General features: G+C 44.1%; 2 protein-coding genes across 12 annotated transcripts in view; one reads left to right on the top strand and one right to left on the bottom strand.

Annotated features, from left to right (window-relative positions):
- The window catches only part of STAG1 (STAG1 cohesin complex component), a 167072-nt gene extending 147292 nt beyond the window's left edge, over positions 1-19780 (top strand). For all 7 annotated transcript variants that reach the window (XM_021537159.3, XM_085587016.1, XM_085587017.1 and 4 more), the window contains 12 exons: positions 45-137; positions 2648-2822; positions 3580-3719; positions 5367-5468; positions 6957-7105; positions 8055-8183; positions 11541-11746; positions 13868-14039; positions 15086-15196; positions 15972-16086; positions 17385-17465; positions 17549-19780. In XM_021537159.3, coding sequence (XP_021392834.1) covers positions 45-137; positions 2648-2822; positions 3580-3719; positions 5367-5468; positions 6957-7105; positions 8055-8183; positions 11541-11746; positions 13868-14039; positions 15086-15196; positions 15972-16086; positions 17385-17465; positions 17549-17572 — 1497 coding nt within the window. In that variant the 3' untranslated portion in view covers positions 17573-19780. The remainder of the gene's footprint in view (positions 1-44; positions 138-2647; positions 2823-3579; positions 3720-5366; positions 5469-6956; positions 7106-8054; positions 8184-11540; positions 11747-13867; positions 14040-15085; positions 15197-15971; positions 16087-17384; positions 17466-17548) is intronic.
- The window catches only part of PCCB (propionyl-CoA carboxylase subunit beta), a 36866-nt gene continuing 29000 nt past the window's right edge, over positions 17935-25800 (bottom strand). For 4 of the 5 annotated variants that reach the window (XM_085587021.1, XM_085587020.1, XM_085587019.1 and 1 more), the window contains exons 12-15: positions 24537-24637; positions 23295-23393; positions 23031-23124; positions 22141-22412 (exon numbers count right to left, since the gene is read on the bottom strand). In XM_085587021.1, the coding sequence (XP_085443147.1) occupies positions 22291-22412; positions 23031-23124; positions 23295-23393; positions 24537-24637 (416 nt within the window). In that variant the 3' untranslated portion in view covers positions 22141-22290. Of the gene's footprint in view, positions 20872-20902; positions 22413-23030; positions 23125-23294; positions 23394-24536; positions 24638-25800 lie in introns of those variants that run through there. The other variant, XR_014957161.1, reaches the window with a different exon arrangement.

Raw genomic sequence — 25800 nt, 5'->3', positions numbered from 1 at the left:
TCTTACTAATTTTTATATACTTTCTTTTTTAATGTTTATTCCAGGAGGACTTGTTGGTATTGAGGAAAACTGTGAAATCCTTCCTGGCTGTCTGCCAGCAGTGTCTATCAAATGTCAATACTCCAGTCAAAGAACAGGTAAAGGAAATGTCTGTCTCTTAGAAAAGTGAGTGTTAAATTAGTAGTAAAACTCAAGACAATACTACATCAAACTTAAAGTAAAATAATCTGTGCTCCTGTCTAAATAAATCTGAACAAACAGCCCAGAACTTCAAAGCATAGCTCATGACAAATTAACTTTTGATTAACAGTAAGGAAGAATTACCTGGATGCTCAGGCTCATTTCCAGCCCTCGTGACTTCAAGCATCCAACTCAGTCACCTCAGATTAAAAACTTTTCCTGCAGACACTGGATTAAAAGATGGAAATAGGCAATTTTGGAGGGTGACTGAGACTTCAAATGGGCTGAATCTTTTTGGATTTTTCCCTATTGAATCAAAGGGTTTGTTAAAATAATTAAGCCTGCCTCTGCAGGACTTAGCATCTGGTTTGTTAGCTGAGGTTATATGAATATACACTGATTTATGTCAATGACGTTTGTTTACAAATTGCATTTCTATCAGACCTCCCCAGATTTTGCAAAGAGTATAACTAATAACTGGCCTGTGTTTTTTGCCTGTGGTATTTAAAAATAATACTTCTTAAAAGACACTTTTATTTCTTTGAAAGATAGCTCTGCTTGGCATTTACTCTTTGTCCTTCAGGTTGCTAAATATAAACATTAAATGCTCAGAGATGTCAGTAGTTTATGTATTTCTAAAAGACTTGTGTGTTATTGGCTTCCAGCACATTTTACTTTAGTAATTTTTTTTTTTTAATATTCAGAGTAGTTACTCTTAGCATATTATATTAATATTATATAATGTGAAAATACCTTCTAGCTCCATACAAATACCTCCCTTCCAGCTTGAGCTGGACCCGACATCCTTCCTACCTCAGCAAATGGCAAATGTTCCTTCCCATTCCTGCAGTGGGTTTCTTCTTGAGGTGTATTAACACGGGTTTGTTCTCTTCTTACCAGTGGCCACAATGGTTTTTTCATTATAATTTAAACTTTATTTAGAAGTTCCTGTCAGTTCCCAGTTGTGGGGAAGTTTTCAAGCCTCAGCCAGACAAACTCATGCCCAAGCAGGCCCAGAGAGTGTCCTGGGTAGCTAGTAGGCTGGACTAGAGACTCCAGGGACCCATGCCAGCTGACTCTTCTGTGATTTGCTCTTGTTTTATTCCTTAAAAAGTATATGTCTGTGAGTAGCAGGACTGCTACTTATTGCTTTGGTTTTACTGGATTTTTTGAGAATTATGTGCAAATTGTATTGTCTCCCTACCATACTTGATCCTTGCTCCAGACATTCTTTGCAGACAACATTGATGTCCATATCAAATGAAGGAAAACTATATGAAGTATTTAGAGAAACAAGACTGAAACATTTCAACTTTTCCATGAGTGTTTGAAGGAAATAAATATCCTGTGACTGAGTCCACTGCTGCCTTTATATTGGACAGAATTCAGCACCAGCAGTGCATTACTCATCTGCTCTTTTTTAGAGGTCTGCATTAGGATGAGTTTCAGTTCTATTGAGTATCAGGGGAGTTTAGAGCAGGTTAGATCATCACTGGAATGAATCACAGCCTTTTGCATCAAAGGGAGAAACATCCCAAATAGCAACATCTGTTCCTAATGCCTCAACAGAACATAGTTTACAATGATTTGCATCTGTTCTTGCCCAAATGTGGCTTATCCCAGAAATAAGGGAGCCACTAGGAAGTGTGGCATTTACAGATTATATTTTGGAAATTTGTAAAGTTTTCAGAACCTGAGGTTAAAAATAGAGAAGCTATGAATAAAAAGGCTTCAGAAAGGTGCTGAATGTGATCAAAAGCAGACAGCTGGCTGTGAGACCCCAACAAAAGCCATTTGGGGGCAAAACGAGTTATCGTCATGCAGGAATGAGCCCTTGGAAGAAAGGAAGGTAGTGACAGCTGCCTTCTTTTCCTGTCTCAGATAATGAGGGTATAATAGTAATGAGCATAAATTGTGGACAATTCTGCCCAGGTTGGCTTTTGTCTGGATTTGAAAGCTGTGCAGACAAACTTGGTTCTATTTTTGCAAGAGCTTTTGATGAAATTCTGCAAGAATTTCCTTGCTATGGCTGTTTGTCTGTATTTTTGGGGTCTGACAGTGACTCAGCTTGAATTTTCCCTCAGTGTTGTTCATGTTTTCACTTGTTTGCTTTTTTTTGACTGTTTATCAAAAGAGGTGTGCTCTCTTTACTACAAATTTTGCTTCAGGCCTTGGATCAGAGATAGAGATAGAGTTTCTTTGCTAGAGAAGAAATATAAGTTTAATACGGGTCATCTGGGACAAGGAGAAGGTAGTAACCACAGTTCCTGACCTAGGAACCAAAGGCACAGCATTCCAATGTAGAGGAAACCATTTTGGAATACTTTTCACAGCACATAAACAACTATACCTGGTAACAGTTTAAGAAGCTGTTTAATAGTAGCAGGGGATATCTGGAAGTTAGATCAATGGTACTTTGCTTTCCTTTCTTGACTTGTCACTGCATTTATTTTCTTTTGCCTTTCAGGCTTTCATGCTGCTCTGTGATCTCCTGATGATTTTTAGTCACCAGCTGATGACGGGAGGTCGAGAAGGGCTCCAGCCTTTGGTGTTCAATCCAGACTCAGGCCTCCAGTCAGAACTTCTCAGTTTTGTTATGGATCATGTGTTTATTGACCAAGATGATGAAAATCAGAGCATGGGTATGTTTCGATTTTTTTTTTTTTTTTCATAACAGACACAGAAGAAAGGAGAAAATAGAATTTTCTGATCAATTTCTTCATGTTTTCAGAAGAATTCCTACTTTATTTTTGGAAGGTCACTACTCTGAAGTTTCTTATATATGTTATGGAATATGCTTTTATTATATAATAACTATATTTAAAATTTTATCTGTAGTTTATTTTTCATTCACAGAGTGAAGCCTTGCATAGGGACTCAATATTTATGGCATTGCCATTCAGTGTTAATGCTTTTTACAACTAGATTTTACTTTCTGTTGTTCAGAGCCATTGACTTCACATATGAAAATCCAAGGCATGCAGAAGTGTACTGGTGCTTCTGATTTTTCTTTTATTAAATATTTATAGCTTAGTGAAATTACTGGAGCCTCTGTGAAGAATCCTGTGTTTGAGAAGTGAGAGCATTCAGCAAGTGTTCAGTGTGGCCTTTCACAGGGTCTAGGAAATAAATGACTCAGTTCCATGTGGATTATATTCAGGATCTCAGGATAATGGAGAGCAGCCTTGGTCAGTGGTGTGTCATGTTCCTAAACTTCCCGGGAAGTTTTCAAGTAGGCAGGACTCAAGACTTACCACCTTTCATTTTAGCTTCTTCTCCAACAATCCTTTTTTCTTAATGTTCTAGAATGGATATTTTTTCTAAAAGCTCCCCTTTGATAATGTTGTTTTAGAGCTTAACAGTAACTTACAAACATTCTGTTGTTGATGATGCTTTCAGAGGGAGATGAAGAAGATGAAGCCAACAAAATAGAAGCTTTACATAAGAGAAGAAACCTTCTGGCTGCCTTTAGCAAGCTGATCATTTATGACATTGTGGACATGCATGCAGCAGCAGATATCTTCAAACACTATATGAAGGTACAGGATGTGCATCCTCGTGTCCTAACTGAGCCCAGTCTGCAGTGTTAGGGCTTCTCCTGCCATCCCTGCCAGGACTGTGGTTAGAGCCCAAACACTCCTGAAAACGTTTTCAGCTTTATTTGATCCTGTGTGGTACTTTTCCCTTTCTAAATGACACGTGGCACCGAGCAGCAGCAAACTCTGACCTCTTTGTAGCACACATGCTTCATTTAGGGCAGCACCAAAAGCTGGTCCTGAGGTGCTGAGTATTTCCAGAGAGGGTCCACTCTACAGAGTTTCTTACCCTACTCCTCAGATTCATCTCTAGAATCCCCAGTAAGTTACCTGTTCCGTGTCATGTTCCACTGTCAGTCTCCCAGGCATGCTGGTTGCCATGAGGTGGCAGGGCTCTTGTCAGAGGAGGTTGGCTTAAACAGGACAGCAGGAATTAAAAAAGCTCTGTATGGTTGTGCTGTAAGTGGGTCTGTGGTGACTGAGTATCTTCTCAACTTTGGCTGCTTCCACAGAGCTTTTAGGCCCAGTGAAGGTGAGAAGGACCTCAGCTCCTGCTGCCCCTGTGCATGGGAGTTCACCTGCCAGAACAGGCACATCAGGAGTCCTGCCACTGACCCTCAGGTCCTGTCTCACCTGTCCCTGCAGAGGATTTGGTTATCACAGAGATGACAATCCAGGGGGAAGAACTGGAAGACAGAGCAGGTCCTTTACTATAGACACTGTTTGAGATGATGGTGTGAAATGTAAAGGGTTTAACTTGAAATTCTGCTGTTCATCAGACTCACACAGCACAGTAAATTTCCCAGGACATACTGTAGCCATCAGTCAGGGTTAGTCTTGCTTAGGGATTCTTTGCCAGAATGGGAGTTTGAAACTGAAGCTGTCACCATCCAGGTGAGTTCCCTACCTGCTGCTCTAGGTTGGGCTTCTCCTCTTCCCATGCCCCTCCTTCTCCTAATACTGGGGGAGAGGGAGAGAAATTTAATTTGAATTACTACCAAAAAAGGCAAAAGCAATATTTTAGAAGGAATGAAAATAACTGACTGCAAATGCAGAAACATCCATGAGGCAGAAAGAATACTGTCAGGGGAAAAAAAGCCTATTCTCAACTTGTGACAATAATACAGCTTTTCTACCCAGATGGGCAACACCATAGGCTGTGGCTTTCAGCAACCATTCTGTTAACATAAAGAGAAACAGCACTCCATGCTGACTCATTCCTTACTCCCCTTTTTGGCTGTGGTGAATTCCTTTTCCCTCAGTGCACAAGGAGCACACACCTCTATGCTGGTGTCTGTTCACACCTGCTTCTTAAGGGGGTGTTGGATCAATGGCATGTTGTTGCTTGGAATTGGCAGCCCTGAGTCACCTTCATCAAGTGCGTTGTTTGGGGCAGGAAATGCTCTTTTGTTTGGCTTTCAACATGTTTGTTACAAAAGATAATAAATACAGGAGTTCCGTACCTTATCACAGGGTTTGGTTTAAATTTTGATACTGAAACATTCCCCCTCACACCAAAAATCTGGATTTGAGCAACTGCTGCCTTTTCAAATCAAGCATTACAAGTAATCTTTCTCTTTGGAAAACTGTAAGAAATTGTATAAGATATTTGATTTAAAGGTTTTTGGGTTTTTTCACGTTTTTTCTTAGTACTACAATGACTATGGAGATATCATTAAGGAAACCCTGAGCAAAACCAGGCAAATTGATAAAATCCAGTGTGCAAAGACACTCATTCTCAGTTTGCAACAGGTAAGAGCATTGATTTTTTTTTTTTTTTTTTTTTTTTTTTTTTTTTTTTTTTTGTTAGAAATGCCTTATTGCAAAAAACCCTAGCCAGGATTTCCTCTGATGCACTTTACAGGGAAGCAGAAATGCTGTACTTCCTTAGGACATTTTCTTCATTTCCCTGCTCCCCAGGTTCAGGCTGTCACTGCTCCTTTGTCTCAGTAATCTCTGTCTCCAAAGGCTCACACTGGCAAAGTTTGGGCAGATAAAAAAGCAAGGGAAGAGGAGAGCCTTGGAGACAGTTTGGTCCAAGGTGATTCATGGCATTTGTTTATTGATCTCAAGTCAACAAGAAGAATTAGGATGGCTTTTATTCTTAGCATTTGCTGAATAATGCATCTTCCTTGTACTTTGTCTAAATACTGATTAATTTTTCAAATTTCAAGCTAATTAAGTCTTCCAATGCTGTTAGACATGTTTTTTCCCAGAAAAATTCACTTTACATCCATCGTAAATTACTACCTGGTGTTGAAATCTATCAAGCAACAGCACAAAGTGCACTAAATACCACTTAGGCCCTTGAAGTGCCAGCTATAGCCATTGCTCAGAGAAATTACTTCTGCTAATTAGATGCTCTCAAATGAGCTGGACCTCCCAAAGTTCCTTCCTAAGGGATTTCCTGTAGCAATCTGGAAGCTGAGAGAGATCTGTACAAACCTGAGAAAGACAGATGTACTTCCAGAAGAATCAAGGAGTGTCAAAGCAGCCCATGTCTGTAGAACTTGGCAAGGAGGAAGCAGGTGCCACAGATCAGTCAGGCTGACAAAATTCCATGAAAAATGAGAGGAACTCTTTGCAAGTGCCTCAGTGATAGGTAGCAGCCAGTGTGGATTTGTCAAGAAGGAATCCTGTCCAATTAAGCTGTTGTCATTAATTACATGGTAACAGAGCTTTTGGAGATGAAACATTGTCTGTAATGGAGCCTGATTTAATATCCTCACTGACACTGTCTGCCAGGACAGCCTCAGCAACCAGTGAAAGAGATGAGGTGTAAATGGCAGTGCCAGGAGAGGTGGAACTGGCTGGAAAAGCATCAAGCTTTTCAATACTGTGTTGGGAGGGCCTTGGAGGCAGCAGTGCTGGGCAAAGGGGCCCTGAGGCTACAGTGCAGGAGCTGCAGTTTTGATCCCGAAATCCTGATCTGATGGGTGATGGAGGTGCTTAAGAGAACAGCATGACAATGCAGAGCTCTTGATGAGTTGGGAGAATGATAGATGGAATTCAGGGAGGATGGGTGCAGAATTCCACCAAAACAACTCTGTGCAAGTACAAGCTGGGGGACAGCTGGCAAACAGCAGAGGGACAGAAGAAATTCTGGCAGGTGACAGGGGCTCCATTATGTCTCAGTCATTGCACAGGCCATTCTCAGGTGGAGCAGGTTTAGAACCCAAGTCTTTCTCAGTGAAAGTGTTTCCCAGCTCACAGATGTCAACTTCTGAACTCTCTCTGCAGCTGTTCAATGAGCTTGTTCAGGAGCAAGGTCCCAACCTGGACAGGACATCTGCCCACGTAAGTGGCATTAAGGAGCTGGCCCGGCGGTTTGCCCTCACTTTTGGCTTGGATCAGATCAAGACAAGAGAGGCTGTGGCCACACTACACAAGTGAGTGGTGGTAAATAAACTAGATTTTTACACTACTTCAGATTAAAACTCTTGTTCAGCATTCCCTTTCTCAGGATACATAATCTCAACAGGCCATGGAATAATTATATTTTTTTTTCTACTTTAAATGGAGGGGTCTACATGTATGTAGGTAGATAGGAAACAAACTAGCTACTACCTAATTTTTTTTTTTTTAAATGTATTGGCTTGGTTATGTTTGTTTATCTCAGGTGTGTTGTGTCTAACAGCTGAGGATGGTTCCTTGTTCCACACCACTGTGGATTCTGGAGGAACTAAGGGCAATGAAAAGATACTCCAAAAATATTTTGGAAATCTTTTAAAGTGGACTGAAAATTCTTATGCAACTGCTGCATAGAAAAGCTTAAATGCTAAGATTTGGTGTCTCAGAGACTCAGTCCTTGAGACCAAAATCAACATGACTTGGTCAGGATGCACAAAACACTGTCCTCAGCCAGGCAGGAGTCAGGGGACACTCGTGCCTTGCTGAGTGAGGGAAGGGACAGTGTTCTCTTTAGTCACAGGTGACAAAGCAGAAACGAGTCCTGCTCTGGGGACTCAGTTCTCTGCTCTGACTGCAGAGGTTGGCTCCTGTTTCATCTGACACATTCCATGGAGCTCCTGCCCAGTTCCTACACTGGGCAAGCACCCTCTTACAGGGACTGGCCATGGGCTTCTCTGAGGGGGGGGGGCCTCACAAATCCACAGGGAACTCTGCATTCCCCTTTGTCCAAAAGCTGCTGTTTGCTAGTAAGGGGAATTACATTGTCGTGGTATCTGAGGATACAAACAGTTTCATTACAGCTCAGGTTTGGGGCAGCTTTTCTGGTTTTTGAGTTGGGGTTTTTTGTTTGCTTTTTTGAGGTTTGGGGGTTTTTTTGGATTGTTTTTGTTGCAAATGTCTGAACATGTTAATATTTCTGTACTGTAGAGATGGCATAGAGTTTGCCTTCAAATATCAGAATCAGAAAGGACAAGACTATCCACCTCCTAACCTTGCTTTCCTGGAAGTGCTTAGTGAATTTTCTTCCAAGCTCCTGAGACAGGACAAAAAGACTGTGTAAGTAATGCTCTGTTTTCTTCCCTGGGCTCTGTTAATCCCTGTAATGTGAGTTTCAGCTCTCTCTTTTGAGGTTTCTACAATCTTAACTGGAGCTGCAGAAAGTCCTTGAGACATTTCACATGCATACTTACTCATCCTTTCGTGTTTTAAAGTAATAAAAATAAATGGGAAAGGAAAAATCAGACCCACTAATGAGGTGAGTTTAAGACCTCCCCAAAACAATGTTGTTTAAAGTTTCTCACAGGGTATTGAAAATTAGAAGTCCTTTTTTAAGCTACAAGAAAAGAAATTAAACCTTAATAGTGCAGGGAATTTACAGGCTGTCACCACTGCAGTAGGACCTTTTTCTGTTGTATATTTACATAAATTGTAAGCCTGTATTTGTTTCTTTTAATATACTGGAAGAGGACTCCAGTCAAACATCAGCCAAGCACTATGTGCCCAGTGTGGAACTAAATTCACTGAATAACTTAAGGACCAGTTTACAAGTGCAGTTGCCTGATCTGCTGATTTAGGGTTATAGATGTCTTTCCAGTCAATTCTGTGACCTCACTGAGTGTTAGTCAAAAGATCAACTGGAATGACCTCAACTGACTTTCTGTCAGACTTTGCTGGGAAGGTTTGACAGATGTTTTTCTGTGAAGACATTTCTTTAAAAGGACTTTTCTGTTAGGGTTAACAACTATGGACATTACAGCTTTATGTGTGCAGTAAGAAATGCAGCTTGGTTAACTTTATATCATTTTTCATGTGTACACACTTGAACCAATTTCACTTTTTCATTGCATCAATAATTTCTCAATTCAGCAAACACTGGAGGACAAATAGTTAAAGGAGATAGGGAATGGGATGATCCAGTTAGGCTGTCTTGGCACTCCATTTGTGCATTGTTACATCCTGGAATCTTCTCAGTCTCTATCCTCTTCTTCAGGACAGGACTTAAGTATAACAGGATTTTATGTCTTTTCTTCTTAGCTGAAGAGTCTCCTGCATGGTGGTCTAAGTGCCACTGGCCTGTTTCCTGTGAATTTAGTGAAGTTTAACCTTTCAGCAGAGTCATCCCTTCCACAAGTTTCCAGTGTCTGACATTTAAAGTTATGTCATGCTGTCCCTGACAGCTTCTGTTCACCTGAGCCTTTGAGTGAAATTCAGTTCTTTGGGACATTTTGTTCCCTCACATTCCATGTTGCCATTTAAATTCTTTCTCAAATGTTCCCCTGCCCACATACACAACCAGTGGCTGCTCCTGCAGGGGTATAAGGATTGCTGTGGTAGAGTATCTATACCTGAGCTTTTGACCTCAGCTGAATCCAATGATCCTGAAAAGAAATTGGTCCTTTAGGGCCTGATTTATCTGATCTGTGCCAGACTGCTGTGTTGGGATGAGTTCAGCCCTGCTCCAGACCCTACAGGCTGTGGTGACCATGAGAAGGGTCAGCACAACTTGCTGACATGTAAGGATTTTGTGGAGGTGGCTCCACTCCTGCCCAGAGTGCTCCCCTGCCAGGACAGGAGTGGGATGCTGCATTTGCCCTTTTCTGTAGCTCCTCCAGTCCATAGGGATCTGTCCCCTGCCACAGGGGCTGCCTGTGTGCAGGAAGGTCCATGACCACCATCTGCTGGAGAAGTCCCATGTTCAGGATCACTTCCCTCTCTCCCTGCCCAGGGGCCCTCCCCAAACTCAGCAATGGACTCTTGTCTGCAGCCAGAAGTGCTCTGGAGCCCTCACAGTCTCAGGAACACGTGGCTGCCCAGGTTCTCCAGCTTGGCTTCCCTTCTTCAGCCCCCAAATCATCCACCCAAGAGCCTGCAGGTGTCAGGGCATTGCTCCAGAGCACCCTTCCTGACAGGATCCAGCACACACTGCTGTTCCACAGAGCTTCTGCTTCCTTCTGCTGGGCTGCAGGCTTTTTTCTCTGGGGCTAGAAAAGGGAGAAGCTTCCAGTTTGGGAGTGAAGCAGCAATGCTGATATAATTTAGTTTTCCTAGCCTGTTAATCTGGCTGTTCATTTTATGAGTAACCTTCAGAACTGGTGATAGCCATTTATGGACTTTTTTAAATCTATGGATTTCACATAAAACTGTTCATGTAAGGTGCCAGACTCATACAGCTGGAGAAAAAGAATTTGCACTAACACTGTGTTACAATCCCATTAAGGCAGATACAGGCAGGGAAATCCTGAGGAGCTAGTGTAGGACAGAATAGAGGAGTTTGTCCTTGGAGGCACTTATTTCTATTTATTTCTCTCAAAGACACAGTTGGCTTAGATTGGACACTGACTAGTGGGTGTCAGGTGACATAGAGCCTCAACATGGTGCTCTCACTTCTGGAAATTTAGAGTTCATAAGAACTGCCAGTGTGAAGCTCCCCCAAAAAGCTGAGCAGAAGATTTGGCATCAAGTTTGGCATCCAGGTAGTAAAGAACTCCCAAGTGGTGTCATTTTCCTCTTTCACAGTTCGGTCATAAATACAAACTGGAGGCAGAAAAACTTCTTACTTTCCAAGACTCTTCTAAAGCCATGAAGCACTCAAGTGGCATGGCTGGGTACCATAAAATAGAGAATATACTAAGAATTTCCCATTGCTGCCAGGTTTGGGAGTTAATATATGCATGAAAAAGGGAAGGAGGAAACATTAACAGTATTCAATGAAAGAGTAGACAGGAACCTGCTGTTTTTTGATCAAAGTTAGGCTATTTACTGAATCAAAACCCTGATGTGATTGTCACCCTCACATGAGCAGTGTGGCTCCTGGGCCTGTTCTGGAGTTGGGCTGTGTAACAGCTCTGAGCTGCCATGAGTTAACAGAGGAAACCCCTGCTTTTCCATGTGGAATGTGTGGAGTTGACTCCCACTGCTGGCAACCTGGCAAGGTGGCATTAAAGGAAATTGTGACTGAGGGGTGCAGGAAGTGATGCTGAAGTACCTGAGTTCTCTTACCAAACTTCTGAATGTTTGGCTCTGCAGCCTGAAACTCATTAGAATGACATTATGTAGATTTGCATGTTCTTTTCAGAGAGGTTACTTCTAATTCCATAATTAAATAATCAGTGGAGAAACAAAACAGTTCCTATGCCCTCCAGACCAGGAGGGAGTTGTTGGTTCTTCATTTCAGTTAACACACGTGCGCTGAACTTCTCATGGCAGTGGACCAGGTTTTCAAATTTTTTATGGAAAAATAAATGACTGCAGATGGGTTTGACTAACCCATTTCTCTTGTTCCAGGATGCCAAAGGACGTCCTGCATCCTTGCAGCACTAGCCCTGATGCAGCCTGGCTGCTGACACAGTGGCCATATCCGGGTGTCTGTGGGGAGATTGCTGCACCTCTGTACCCCCTGTCTTTCCTTTCCAGGCACACCTACTTGGAGAAGTTCCTGACAGAGCAGATGATGGAGAGGAGAGAGGACGTTTGGCTGCCGCTGATCTCGTACCGGAACTCGCTGGTGACGGGCGGCGAGGACGACAGGATGTCCGTGAACAGCGGCAGCAGCAGCAGCAAGGCCTCCTCCGTGAGGAACAAGAAGGGCCGACCCCCCCTCCACAAAAAGAGAGTGGAAGGTTAGTGAGGGCACAGGGCTTTGCATTCTGGACACTCAGGGGGCTTTACCAGTCCACGCAGAAATACGTGATACGTTCTGGATCTGGCAGAACCAAGGCATCTGTTCTGCTGGTTCTGTCAGGCCTGGGCATGTCTTTAGGGGAAATAGCACCACAGACCCCTGTTCTTGTTTGTCTTGACCAAGATTGGCAATCAGAACTGTTAAAAGCTGTTACTGCTGCTGGAAGAGGTGTTTGTGGAGTTACCTGCACTTTCTCACTCCTGGACTGTTGATTTCTGCCTGTGGTTCCCGCTGGGGAGTTGTTAATTCTCAGGGATTTGGAGCAGAAATTCTGATAACAGATCTCTGTTGTTGCAGGGCCATTGAGAACACTAAAAAGACACCATTCTTGTTTAAAATAGTACTGATATCGAGTGTTGTCTGCATTTACTCTTTCTAGGACCTCAGATGTGTTCATCAGGAAAATGGCTGTGATAGCAAATTTCTTACAAGGCTGCATCAGTTCCTGGTCAATCTGTGTGCTGTAGTGTGGACTTTTGTGAATACTAATTTGCTGTTCCACTATACAGTAGATGTGCATGGGATCTTAAACTTCAAGGGTTTTTCCACAGGCAGTATCTATGACAGTAACCCCTCAGTAAGGAATCTAGTGCCCATTTGCCTGAATATACAGTCATTCCCAAAATACTCCTTAAAAGTTTGCCCATACAGCCAGGTCCATTCTCCACTGCAGCTCAGGGTGAGCAGTCCCTGCACCAAGTCCTTCTCACAGCCTCCAGTGTAGGTACATAAAATACTGGCTCCTTTCTTCAGGTACTGTTTTTCTTCTTTCAAGATGCCAAAATTTTCACAGAATTCAGCTACTGAGGTTTTCTTCTTTCCTCTTCTTGCCATTTTCATTCTAGTCTGCTGTATTTTACCATTTTTTTTTCACCCTGGGAGGCATAGGAACATCTTTGGAAACACCTAAGGAAAACCTCAGGCTTAAGATGTAGTTTTTAGACTTTGCTTACCTCATACTCTTTTGTGTCACCCTCTTTCAGTGATCGGTAGAAGGGAGAATTGATTTCCAACACTTTCCATTTGAGAATCTCCTTTGGTTTTTTTGTTTCTTTAATTTCTGCTCTAAAGGATCTGACAGAAAGGTCACTGCAGAAATTACTGTGGCATCAATGAACCATATTCAGTCCCCTCTGGTTCCTTTCTCACCTAAATCCAGCACAGACTGGCTTGGAGAACAATCCCTGTTGCTTCTGAGAGGAAATGTGCTCTGTGGCATTTCTTCACGATGCTGTAAGGAAATCAATAGCTTTTTTAAAATAATCCGTAACATAAAAATGATTCAAAGGTAAATTTGAGAATAAATAGGCAGATTTTTAAACAACATTTATGCCTAAAGGGTAGTAAAAGGCAATGGAAGAATGAGCAGATCCATGGAGATCCCAATCTGCTCTTCTCACCACACATTTCCTGTTAGTAAATCAGTGATCTTGTCATCTTTGTTGTCATCTCCTGTCTTTCTCCAGCAACTGATTTTTTTTCTACATTTTTCTCTGGCTGCACGCTTCCTGCTCTAACCCATTCTCAAGTCCTCCCTCTTCCCTCCTCTCTGCTTTGCTCCCTTCCCAACATAAGCACAGGATCCCAGCTAGACCTTCAGTCATTTTTATCTCATTTTTATTCCTAAGTGTCCCCTCCCTGCTCCACTCCAGTGGTTCTGGCAGTTTTAAAGATCTGGAGTGACCAGATTTTGGGGTTTGTGCTCACCTTGTCTTAGTGTTTAACTCGATCTTGGTTGCTGTAGGTGCATGAGATTAACAATCCCCAGTTGTATACTCGAGAATTGGGAATTACCTTGGTTGCTTATGTTCAAGATACTGCAGCACAGCCTCGACTGCTGGGTATGACTTTGTTTGCAATGGGGTTTGTGTTTGTTCCCTTTAAATTTTTGTTATTGCTGGGAATAGAGGGTAGTAATACTTAAAACAGAATCTAAAATTAGAACTGAAAATCTTACCATTCCAAGCATTTATCCAGGTGATCCCTTAGTGCACATTTGTTTGAATGCTGCCCTGCATGTGGTCAGAAATCAGCAGTGATTTCAGTGTTCTCTCTCTAGATGAGAGCCTGGAAGGCTCCTGGCTGAACAGGAATGAGAATATCCATACTCCAGGGACACTGCAGACACCTCAGCTCACATCCACTGTCCTGAGAGAGAACACCAGACAAATGGGAGAGCAGATCCAGGAGCATGAGTCGGAGCAGGGATCTGAACAGGATTTTTTACACAAGTAAGTCTTGGAATTTCAGCATCAAGTACAGTCAGCCAGGCAAAGGAATTGTTTGTGGGTTATAGTGATACTGTTAGCCTGTGGCTCCAGAGATGCAGTGTTGATTTGCAAAGCCACCTGGAAATGCCTTGACTACAGCTCAGCAATACTTGGATTGTCTTCAGGTCCCAGAAAAATATGTTGTAACGGAATAATAGTAGAAATTCCTTATGTTAAAACTACCTCATAGCATAGCCATGCAGTTCCTGTCAAATCATCCTAGTGCTTGTGTCCCAGGCTGGGTGGAACTGTTTCTTTGTAAGACCTGTAGATATTCACTTTTCTTTCCCCCTGCCTGATATCAGAGTTAAGGTTCTCCAGACACCCTGTCTGATATTTTCTGTATTTCCAGCTGTTGAGCTAGTAATTCCTGATCTGAGGTAATTGTCCTAAATTATATATTATTTTTGTCCCTTTGCTCCCATTTTATCACCTCCATTTAGAGGGAAACTTTGGTTATTTCCTGTCAGTGGGTGTTGCCAGCAGGTGCTGCCAGGAAGCAGCAGGTGAGCACAGGCTGGTTGGTGGCATCAGCAGTGCAGCCTGGAAGGTATTTACACGTGGGTGAGGTACTGGCCTTTAGGTTGATCAGGGTATTTGTGCAAAAACCATTTGTTTTTTGTGCAAAAACCATTTTTGTCAGTTACTAATTTGGATCCATTCTTGCTCATATTTTGCCTCATCTGACACAATAAAGTACTATTTAATAGTAACAAACTTTAGAGGTGCTCCTGGTCCAGGTGCCTGCCCCTAATGAAGGAGCAATGTCACTGTTTCCATACCTGCTTTTATTGCAACAGTTAATTGGGTTTTTTTGTGCACATACAGTGAGAGGAGACAGACAGACTGTGGAAGGGAATCCAGAAGATGTGTACAATGATGGATGGGATTTAATTATCTTAATCTGAAGCATGGCCAGACACAGAACTTGGAGATAGAAACTGCTCCACAGTAGGCAGCTCAGAACTGTTACTGCTGTCAGTCCTAACTTATTCCCTGTGTGTTAGTCCCCAGATGCAGATCTCGTGGCTGGGCCAGCAGAAGCTGGAGGATCTCAATCGAAAGGACAGGACAGGAATGAACTACATGAAAGGCAGAAGTGGTGTAAGGCATGCAGTGTAAGTGCTCACAGCCTGCTGCCCTCAGCAGAACCATGTGCAGGACACACAGTGCATGTTCCCTTTCCTGCTGGTTGCCAGTCATTCCTGTGCCTTTCTGCTGAAGGCAGAGGGACAGTTTGTAGTGCTGGGATGGATCCAGCCCAGCACTGCCATTCTCTGATTGTGGCCAGACACCAGGCCCAGTGACAAGGTGCAGTTCCCCATTCCTCAGAGGGGTTCCATGATTTGTGTTCTGTGTGATTGCCTGTCAGCTCTGCCCACAAGCCTGTTCCTGTGTCTGTGCTCTCCAGCCTTTTTTGCCAAGGTGTCCCCCCGTGCAGTAATAGAGGGAACACACATGGGTGAACACTGGGGCACCACATGCCCTGTACTGATCCCACAGAGTCATTCAGCACGGGCTGGAATCCTTACAGCCTTTGGAATTGGGCTTGAAGGCACTGCTGGAGTCACAGGACTTTACCAGTGATCCTGGCAAACAGTGTCACTCCTCCTTGTTAAAGGGCAGGCAAAGATGAGTTACTGCCCTGTTCTTGTTGGGGACAACTTCAATTACTGGTCATAGGGCTCTCAGTGGGACTGGCCCAGGGTTTGGGGAGGGGTGTGTACGTGTGATTTTCCTGTTTGGTATTCCAGAGAGCCTGTTGGCTTTACCCTCAGCATCAGGGTTTGAGTGAAGGCATTAAATGATAGGATTTGAGCATTCTTTTTAATGACAAAGATCAGGGCTGGGAAGTTTTTCTGCTTGGAAATGACCCTCTCTCTATTTAATCAGACGAGGTCTAATGGAAGATGACGCTGAGCCGATCTTTGAAGATGTAATGATGTCCTCACGAGGCCAGCTAGAGGACATGAATGAAGAATTTGAGGACACAATGGTCATTGATCTGGTCAGTAAATTTTATCAATGGCAAGTTTAATATAGTTGAAAGCTAATTTAAAAGGAATTTCGGAAGTGTAAACAAAAATTTCCAAAATTTTGAGTCTGGCCTCTGGTTGTCTGAATGTTAGAGTGGAAATGATGTGAGCACTTCCCAGAGCTCCAGCTGCAGGCTCAAGCCCAGTGGGTTTGTTCCACTGCCGCACAAGCTTTGCTTAGTGCTCCTTCTTCCCAAGATTGATTCTTGGGCAGCTTCTGGCAGCACCATCACACACCTCGGACTTGTCAGCCCACAGGGATCAGGTTATGAGTTACAGCCTGTGCTGACATGGCTCTTTATTGCAGCCACAACGTGTCAGACTGGCACAGCCAAGGGGTCCTTCTCTTTCCCTTCCCTGTTAGCCTGAGGACATAGGCGGGGCAGGGGATTCTTACTCAAGGTCTCAGTAGGTCACAGCCAGAGTCCTGCTGGCACAGCAGGAGGGAGCACAAGCACTGGTGTGTGGGTGGGAGCTCCTTAAACAGGAATTGCTCCCAAACAGGTCCCATCATCAAGGGCACCCTCAGTCCCTTCCAGCTGCTGGGAGAAGTTCCTTGCAGCGCTTACAACCTTAACTGAGTGCCCCTCTGGAATGACTGCTCCCTTGTAAAATGGGATAAAGGAGCAGTTTGCTTTACACATCTCACCATTTTTATGCTTTTCTGTTTGTCCTTTCACATCCAAACAACAAGCCCTAGGTTATATTAGGATTGGCCTAACTGTCTTGGGAAAGGCTGCTGCATTCTGAGGTTATTGCCAGCACTCATGTAATTACCAAGTAACATCCAAGGCAAGGAAAGGAAGAAATTGATCAAGCCAGTGAGGCTCACACTTACTCTTGTGCTCGTGGGGAAGGACATCACCAAGGGTTCAAGCCTCAGAAATATTTCAATATCTTCCATACCCTTTTTGTTGGTAAATCTATTTTTGACCATGTCAGAGCTCAAGTTTCTCTATAAATTTTCGAAGCATAAAGACAGTTAAGAGGGAGTTTCTGTGCAGTCTCAATCCTGATACAGCAACATCCTTAAGTCAGCAAGAACCTTGGGCAAGTCCTTAACTATGAACACAGAGTTAGAATTAGAAGCCACCAGCTTTTACGGCATTCTTTCAGTAGTAAAGAGTCGAGGGAGCGCTGTCCTGTGTCAGGGCTGACTTTGCCCCCGAGGTTGTGTGGCGCTGGGGGGAAGGTGAGGGGCAGGCACAGGTGGCTCTGTGGCGGGCAGGGCTCCCTGTCCCTGTGCTGTTCCAACTCCCGTGTGTTGCAGCCGCCGTCGCGGAACCGGCGCGAGCGCGCGGAGCTGCGGCCGGACTTCTTCGACTCGGCGGCGATCATCGAGGACGACTCAGTAAGGCCTGGCTCCTTCTGCTTGCTTTCAGCTCCGCCCTTGTCCTGCAACACATAACCACTGTCTTTTCCCCCCTTTTTCAGGGATTTGGCATGCCCATGTTCTGAAGTCTGGCGAAGACCTTTTACAAACTTGGAACTCTATTGTTTAGAGCTAGAGGCCTATATACTGTGATAGCTTGTATGAAAACCACATTTTTGATGTGATACGGTTTGATTTTTAACCAAATGATTGAGGTCAACCCCTTGGTGTAGTGACGGAGAGAAGAGGAACTTCTTAATGACACACGGGAATGTTGGCCAATCCAGTCACCTCAGAAGGGCTGACCTAAAAAATCATTTGTATCCCTGTTCTTGACTGTCCTAATATGGATTTTTTTTTTTTTTTTTCTGGATGAGGAGGAAGTTTTAAATTGTTAAGACAGCTGTCAAAATAAACACTGTTCTACATATGTTTTCTGAAAACAACATTGAGTGAAAACAGAACTTTTTTAACTTTATTTTTCTGCTGTACAATTTAAAACAGTTTTAACATTTGCCTTTTTATGTTTTCAGAGCTAGCCATTTTTATTAAACCTATGCCTATCAGCCACTGACTAGCAAGGCTGCTGTAAGCAGGTCGTTCTGGCTACGGAAAAGTGTTTTGGAACACACTGGATTTGATTAACATTATGGTACGCTTATGTCCTCTCATAGGCATGGAGAAGAACACTCTCAGAGAAGAGGTTAGAATTCTAATGACGTGCATCTCTGCCAAAAAATTTCAGATTCTGATATGATAAACCCAGATTTTATACTCTTGAGAAGATTTATTTTTATTTATAATGGGACATAAAGTAAGAGATGTCCATGAAGCCACTTTTCCAACAGATGCTGTGTAACATTCATTTTATATAGCACATGGGGACACAAAACCAGTAAATTTTCTATTGGTACTTGCTCTGTGCATTTTTAGCAACTTATACCAGCAAATAAAGTATTCTCAGTAAAACACACAAATGGTTCTCAAGTAATCACTTTGCTGTTTTTACTACCTACTTCAAGCCTGCCAACACAAGGTACATAAACAGCAACTTTCCTATTAAAAAAAAAATAGTTCAAGGGTGGGGGAAAGGATCACTTTAGCATACTAAAAGTAATTTTAACTGTACCATAAAACAGAGTCTACTTTCCATGCCGTAAATACCCTTTTCGCTATTTTTGTAAATTAATTTTGCCAGTTAGAAGTACTGTATGTGCTGCATAGAAATTTGTGCTTAGATGGTGAAGTTCTTAAGCTTACAATGGACTACAGCTACATTTTCAGTGTTAACTGTGCATATTGAGAGTAATTCTTTGGAAAAAAATATGATTTTTCAAAAAAGCTAAAAACATCAAAAAAAAAATCCAAAAAACCCCCAAAACATTCTCAGCTAATTCATTGTACTAAGATATTTTTCAATGTCTTCAGTAATTTGGAATTTCATTATGCTTCGATTTTATGACTCGACATAGTAGCTGCTCCTTACCCAGCCTGGCCTGGCACCAGTAGTGCTGGCCCTCCACAGCTCCAGATCTCCAACAACTGGCCCCAAAATCTTCATCTTTCTACACTCAGTAGCAGTTGGGATACAAAGCAGACTGACCCACTTGGAGCACAGCAGTTTCAGAGGTGCTTTAGTTTTAGCAACTGCAGAATAATCGTGGAGCTTTTTTCTGTTTCAAGCTTACTGGACACCAGCCCAACCCCTCAGTGCCCAGCATGGGCAGGGAAAGAGCCCAAATTCACCCAGCCCAGCACCTCACCCAGCTGAGCTTGGCTCTCACAACACGTGCAGTTCTTAGACACGGTTGCCAAAAATGTTTGACCAGGTAATTCAGCCATTCCTTCATGTGGGCTGGGGATGTATTGGTCCCAAAAAGTAGCTGGAACTTTATAAACCCCATTACCTCCCTCTGTGCACCCCCAGGGCCTGGGGGCAGGAATGGCTGCAGGACCTGTCCCAGGATCACTCTGTGAGCATGGTGGCACAACAGATGCTGCCCAGTTTGAGTCTCAGACAAACCTTGTGCTTCACAGTCCTCTGTGTGGAAAACTGATTCCTAATTTAACATTGTAGAATACTGTATAACAAACATTTATTATCATGGTACCTGCAATGGGTCTCCAGTTCAGTTTGCAGTCAATAGGTTTTTGTATTATGAGTGTCTCCTTGATTGGTTTTGCTAGTAATTCTGTAAATTGTACATTTACAATATGAGGTTTTTTTTTTTTCCTTTTGTACAATTTAAAACTGATGCTTCACCTTTCATTTAATAAACTATTCAAAATCATGAGTATGATGAGCACCCTCTTCACTATAGTTTTCTTTTAAGTGTTTGTTTGGACCATCACATTTTGTCATTCCATTAAGTAGTAGGAATTCAAGGAATTATTAAAGGCAAAACTGACAGGTAGTTTTCATGTAGTCCAGGCTTCACAACCGGATCTGTACCCCACTCCCTTACCCACGCAGCCTCAAGAGTGATGGAAACCCTCTCTGGGCTTCTTTCTCCCCTCCACCGTGGTGTGGTGTGGTTGGGGGGCGGTGAATGTGAGAGTCCTGTAAATCTGGGAAGGTCCCACACCAGATGCAAGAGACGCACTGCTAAAACTTAAAATTTCTTGAAATGCCACAAGGTTTGAGAAGAATTTCTCTCTTTTGCCCTATATGTCTGAAGTGACCTGGATTCTGTGGGAAGAAACTGCCATGGGAAAGGCTTGAAAGTTCTAACAACCAGCTGGGCTAAATGAAGTTTCACAGATTCCTGAAACAAAATGCCCATGTTACTCCCATGTCTCAGGGAGCAAGGTGCTATTTTTGTCCAACCCCTGAAAGATTTCATCTCTGTAGTGCTAAAGAAAACTGACTGCTTTATCACCTGGCCCATTTCCTAAGGAAAAATCATTGGAGTTACGAAAAGGAACAAGATGCAGCAGCTGAGGCACAGGGATGATTCAAAGTCTCAACTACTCCCAAGACAGCCTGAAAGCTCAGTCTCCAAATGCTTGTAAGTTATGGCAACTCCTGCTGCACTGAGGAGCACAGTAAGTAATTTGCCTTGCTGCTAAATTCAAGGGCTACACATTGTTTAAGGGATTTAACTGTACTTCTTGGGTTTTTTTTTTTAGGTGACTGGACCTGGAAATTCTCAGAAGCCTGGTCAGAGCAGCTTTCGAGCCTGTTTTCAACATGTCCTGGTAGAGAACTGCCTATTTGGAAATGGAGAGGGTCTGAAAGCCCAATTCTTGTGCTGGCAAGAGATGGGAGAGAGGATAGAGACTAGCAGTACTGAGGTTAGGAAACAACTAACAAAGCTGTACTTTCCTCTTTATGACAAGTGGGTTTCTCATGGATTGTCTCCTGACTCTGGGCAAGTTGAAGAAGCTGTGTATATAATATATATATATCCCTTCACCTATAACAGCTTCTGCCTCTAAACCAGCTTTAAATCTTCTTGGGCATTATAAACCCTTACAGTTTTCTCACAGTTAGTTAGGAACTCCCACCATGGCCATGACGCCCACAACAGTAGCATTTTAATTTACCTTTCCTTGTTGCTGCAGTGAGCTCTGTTCCCTGGGACAGCACCAAGAGCTTTTTCATGCTGAAGTACAAACATGTGCCACAGCCAGGACAGCCAGTGTCTCTCCAACCTGAAGGTGCTGCCTCCCATGCATCCAAAAACCTGGGGAGCTGGAACTCCTACCTGGAACTCTCTTTTTATATTGTGCTTTTAGATGATGTTTAGCTGTTGGTTTCCCCTGCTCCCGCACCAGGTAGAGGCTCCAAGCTCCACAGCTCTACTCGCTGCACTTTGCTGGGAAGAGAAGCTGCCTGGGACACGGCCATCCTGCCCCTCTCCTCCTTCAGGCTCATGCTGGGGAGTGAGCAGCAGCAGCAGCTGCAGAGCAGTAGGGAGGCTCTGTCACACAACAAATGGCAGTTACTCAGAGCAGCCAGGTGACTACAGCAGCAGCAGTGAATGTGACAGTGGCTGCTCCTCACTGCCTTGGGGCTGGAGGGAAGTTGCAGCTTCTACTGAGCAGGTGAGCACAGGGCTGAGCAGAGTAACACCTGCAGTGCTTCCTGACAAGGCTGGCAAATAATGCCCAGAGAAAGGAGGCTGGAAGGGACCTCTGGAGGTCTCCGTTCCAGCCTCTGCTGAGGGAGGAGGGTTTGCATGTCCCACCAAAACTGCCCTTTTTTGTCTGCTGTCCTTAAGAGGGGGCTGGCTGTGCCTCCCCTGTGCTGCCCACCTCTGTCCTGGGGCTCTGAGACCCAGCTGCTGCAGCCAGCAGGGAAAAACTGCCACAGGCCCAGACTAACAGAGGAACAGAACAACTGGGTCCAGGATCAGCAGGGCCTGCTCTCCAGGGCACTGGAACCCAAGCTCAGGATTTTCCTCTCTGAGTCAGTGGTGCAGCAAGAGGAGTCTGATTCCAAGGTCTGTGGCCAATGGAATGCCCTTGAACTCTACAGGGGTCCAACTTCCCAGCAGTGGGAGGTGGCTCAGTCCTGCCTGAGCCTGAGGGAGACAAGGGAATGTTTGACCTTGAGCAATTAGTAACAGCTCACCTGCAGCAGGCAGGGCAGAGTGTTGAGTATTAACCACCAAGAAAGGGTTTAGAGAGGTGAGCTGGTCAGACACCAAAATTAAATATATACTGTGATTTATTGATGATTATTGGCAAAAATCAAAATGAAAATAACTATTTATATTGCCAAACGGACCTCCATTAACCAGAGAGTTAACCAGAATTTGTGTTCAGAATGTCTCCCAGCATGGGCAGCCCCTGCTCACCCTCACAGTGGGATGTTGGCATGTTTCTTCCAAGGACTGGACTGGGATTTACTGGCCAGTATATCAAGGTCATGGCAGATGCGTGTGCGGGTGCTTGAAGGCTGGATGATGTCATCAACAAACCCTGCAAAAGATTAAAACAAAAAAAACCTTAACCTGACCAACCATTAAGTGTTTGCCTCCCAGCCTTCCGTATCTAGGCTAACCCATAAGGTAGCCTAAATCAAAAGTTATAGATTAACTACATTTAAAATAGACTGAGAAGGAAACATTCCTGAGTCAATTTTTAAATTGTGACTGAAACTTGCATTTTAGAGCACAGTTACTGCCCCAAAACTGGAAGTAAAAACAGTGGAAAAACTTGCTCCTGAGAGTTCTGGAGAACATAACTGGGCCCTTTCTTCAGGCCACTGCTTTGCATCTAGGGCTGCAAAACAGATTGTCAAAGCATCGTGTGCTATAAAGGAAAAGGCTGAATTTTGAGACCCCTTCTACTATCTACACAATTGAAAATGCACTTTGCAGAGCAGTCCCCACTTTTCACCATGCTCTTTGCAGCTGAAGATGTGTCTTGCGTCCTGATGTTGTCCACATGCACAGGCTGTGGTTAAGCATCACCTAACTCAGACACAACTCTCTTAACTAAATAACTTAATTGTTAGCAAAAGATTTACTCAACAGCACAACTTTATCTCCATGCAATGGCAAACCAAATTGAACACAGTGTGGGAGACAACCATACCTCTTACAGCAGCAGGGAAGGGGTTTGCAAACTTATCCACATACTCCTCCTCTGCATTTGCCTCCTTTCCTCTGAAGATGATCTGGACAGCACCCTGGGAACAGAAGGGCTCGGTCAGTGACAGCCCCTCAGGCCATGCCCCACAGGTGAGGGCATGGGAGCATCCACCCTGCCTGCAGCACCAGGACAGCCCATGGTGCTGGCATGGCACTGCTGCTGCTGGCAGGGGAATGCTGCACCACAGTGACAAGGGCCCGGACTCACCTTGGCTCCCATGACAGCCACCTCAGCTGTGGGCCAGGCGTAATTCAAATCTCCTCGTAAGTGCTTGGAGCTCATCACATCATAGGCACCCCCGTAGGCCTGTAACACAAACCAGGGCATCCACTCCAGGAGTGGCCTTGCAGCAGCAACAGCCTGCATTGCTCCTGCAGCTTTTTCTAGTCCAGAGACAAGCAGCTGGGGCTAGATTTTGCCTGAAGAGCATGAGCATCTCCACTTTGTGGCAGCAATCTCCTAGGAACAGACACCACTTCAGCTAGAGCCCCATAAGAGCAAGGAAGGGGGCTGCTGGTGGTAACCAAGCCCATTCTGCAAGGCAGGCAGGAAAGGTGTATCCAGTGTATCAGTGTGTATCCAGACCAGGAGGCCTCAACCTGCACCCTGCACATGCACACAAACCAACCATGCGATGTGCTTCTGGAATTTCCTGGCCAGGGAATGCAGCACTCGGGCTCTGCAGTGCTCCACTCTGGAACTGGAAATGCTCCAGACAGCAGTGATGAACAGATACTGCAGGACTGCAGTGCAGTCCCTGTCAGGGCAGTACTGAACAGTGCAGCAAGGCTGCAGGATTGAAAAGTACTGCATGGAAACACTCGGAACAATCAGAGAAGGCGAAGGAACAAAGTTCTTTTTGGTTTTTGCTGTGATAAGCCAAAAGCTTATCAGAAAAACAAGCAGGAGGGGCAGAGGAGCAAGAAGGCAAAGGCTGTAAGGTGCCAGCCCAGAGCTTATGGCAGTAGGGTGTTGGGTACGGAGAAAGGAAGATGAGGTAAAGCATAACAAAAGTGTGGGGGGGAAAAGAAGCCACATTGAGTGTTCAACCTAAAGACACAACAGAGGACAGATGCAGCCAGTGCTGGGTTTGCAGAGGGAGGCTCAGAAGGCAAAAGAGGAGAAAGCTGAATTGCTGCAAACAGATGGCAGTGAGACAGGCTGGGTGACATGGGACAAGTACTTGCCTGAAGGCATTCCAGAGGGAAAGCAAGGAGCAGAAACTGGAAGTTCCAGATGGGTACAGAGACAGGAGGAAGGAAGGAACTGAGGTAGTGGTCTGGGAATAGAAGTGGCCTCTTGTAGTGTTACAAAGAGGTGTTACCAAATGGGACAAACAGAAATGCAACAGTGATAGAAAGCACCACTGGGACACACAGACAAAGCTTGGTTTAATGAAAATTGCCACTAGTGCAAAGAGGAAGATCTCCATGGAATTTGCCAGCTTACCTTTCTGGTGATGACAGTGATCTTAGGCACAGTTGCCTCTGCAAAGGCAAACAGCAGCTTGGCACCATGACGTATAATCCCCCCGTACTCCTGAGCCGTGCCTGCAAAGGACAGGGAATTGCTTCACTCAGGGAATTCACACAACCCCATCATCTGTCACCAGGAGCAAACCTGCCCACCACCACAGCCATGTTAATACCCTGGAGAAGATCATGCCAGGCAGTGTGCTTGGCAAGATACTGAACAACTCAAAAATCAGAGCAGCATCTATGAGTATGGAAGGTCACAGAAGCAAAGCTCAGCTTTGTTCCTTCCTAGGAACAAAATACAGCTAGAGCATTTTCAGGACTCCAGATGTGACCAGCAGTAGGAAAAAGCCTAGAGTCACTTCTCCAGAAACCTCACCTTCCAAGCTCCCTCTTTCCTAGACCACACAGAAAGCATCTTGGCTACTCTACCATACTGAGGACCTACCCTAGTTGTCCTTCAAGGCAGCCCAGGATGATGGACCTTAAAAGACAGAGCATGAATTTCACAGCAGGTGCTTCTGGAGAATGATCATAGGCAACAAACAGGAATGCAAGCCATCCATGGAACAGGATGCCCTTCTGTCCCAATGAGAGGCTCATTTTACTGGACTTGGAATCAGCAATCTCCTGTAATTTATTTTTAGGACTGTAAATTTCAGATATAACTCTACAATAACTTCCTAGCAGTTTATTCACCTCCTGACTTTAGCTATTAGCAAATGGAATTGTATTTTATACGGATTTTTTTATGTAAGTAAGACTTCTGTTGGGAGATTGAAGAACTTACTTGGTAATGTGTGCTGGCTTAACATTACTGTTTCCCCTCAGGTGCAAGATGAGTGTCTGAAAATTTCTGGCTGCACTTACAAATGTCTGCTCTCAGCCACAATTTCACTTCTGGTCCTTGCCTTTCCCTGCAGCCAGTGGGACCTGCCAAGCCCACAGACCCTTAGTGCAGCAAGAATCAAAACAACCGGGGGGATTCATCCCCAAGGAGCAGCCTGAGCCCAGCTGGGACACCCAGCCTAGGCCCAGGAGCTGGGGAACAGTCCCAGACCTCATTTCTAGGCACAGCCTGTTTCTAATCCACACCAAGAACGGAGCAGCCAGTCACTTAATGCTTCCAGTGTAAGATCATGCAGGTATTTGAAGTATTTACACTGCCTCCCATGACCAATTAACAAACTCTTTTCTAGCCACAGATTCAGTCCCAGCTTTGTTCTAAATATTTATTT

The sequence above is a fragment of the Lonchura striata genome, chromosome 9 (genome assembly GCF_050655825.1).
Source record: "Lonchura striata isolate lonStrDom1 chromosome 9, ASM5065582v1, whole genome shotgun sequence".
NCBI lineage: Eukaryota > Metazoa > Chordata > Aves > Passeriformes > Estrildidae > Lonchura > Lonchura striata.
The sequence above is the reverse complement of the archived record's forward strand: the minus strand, read 5'-3'. Positions and strand labels throughout refer to the sequence as shown.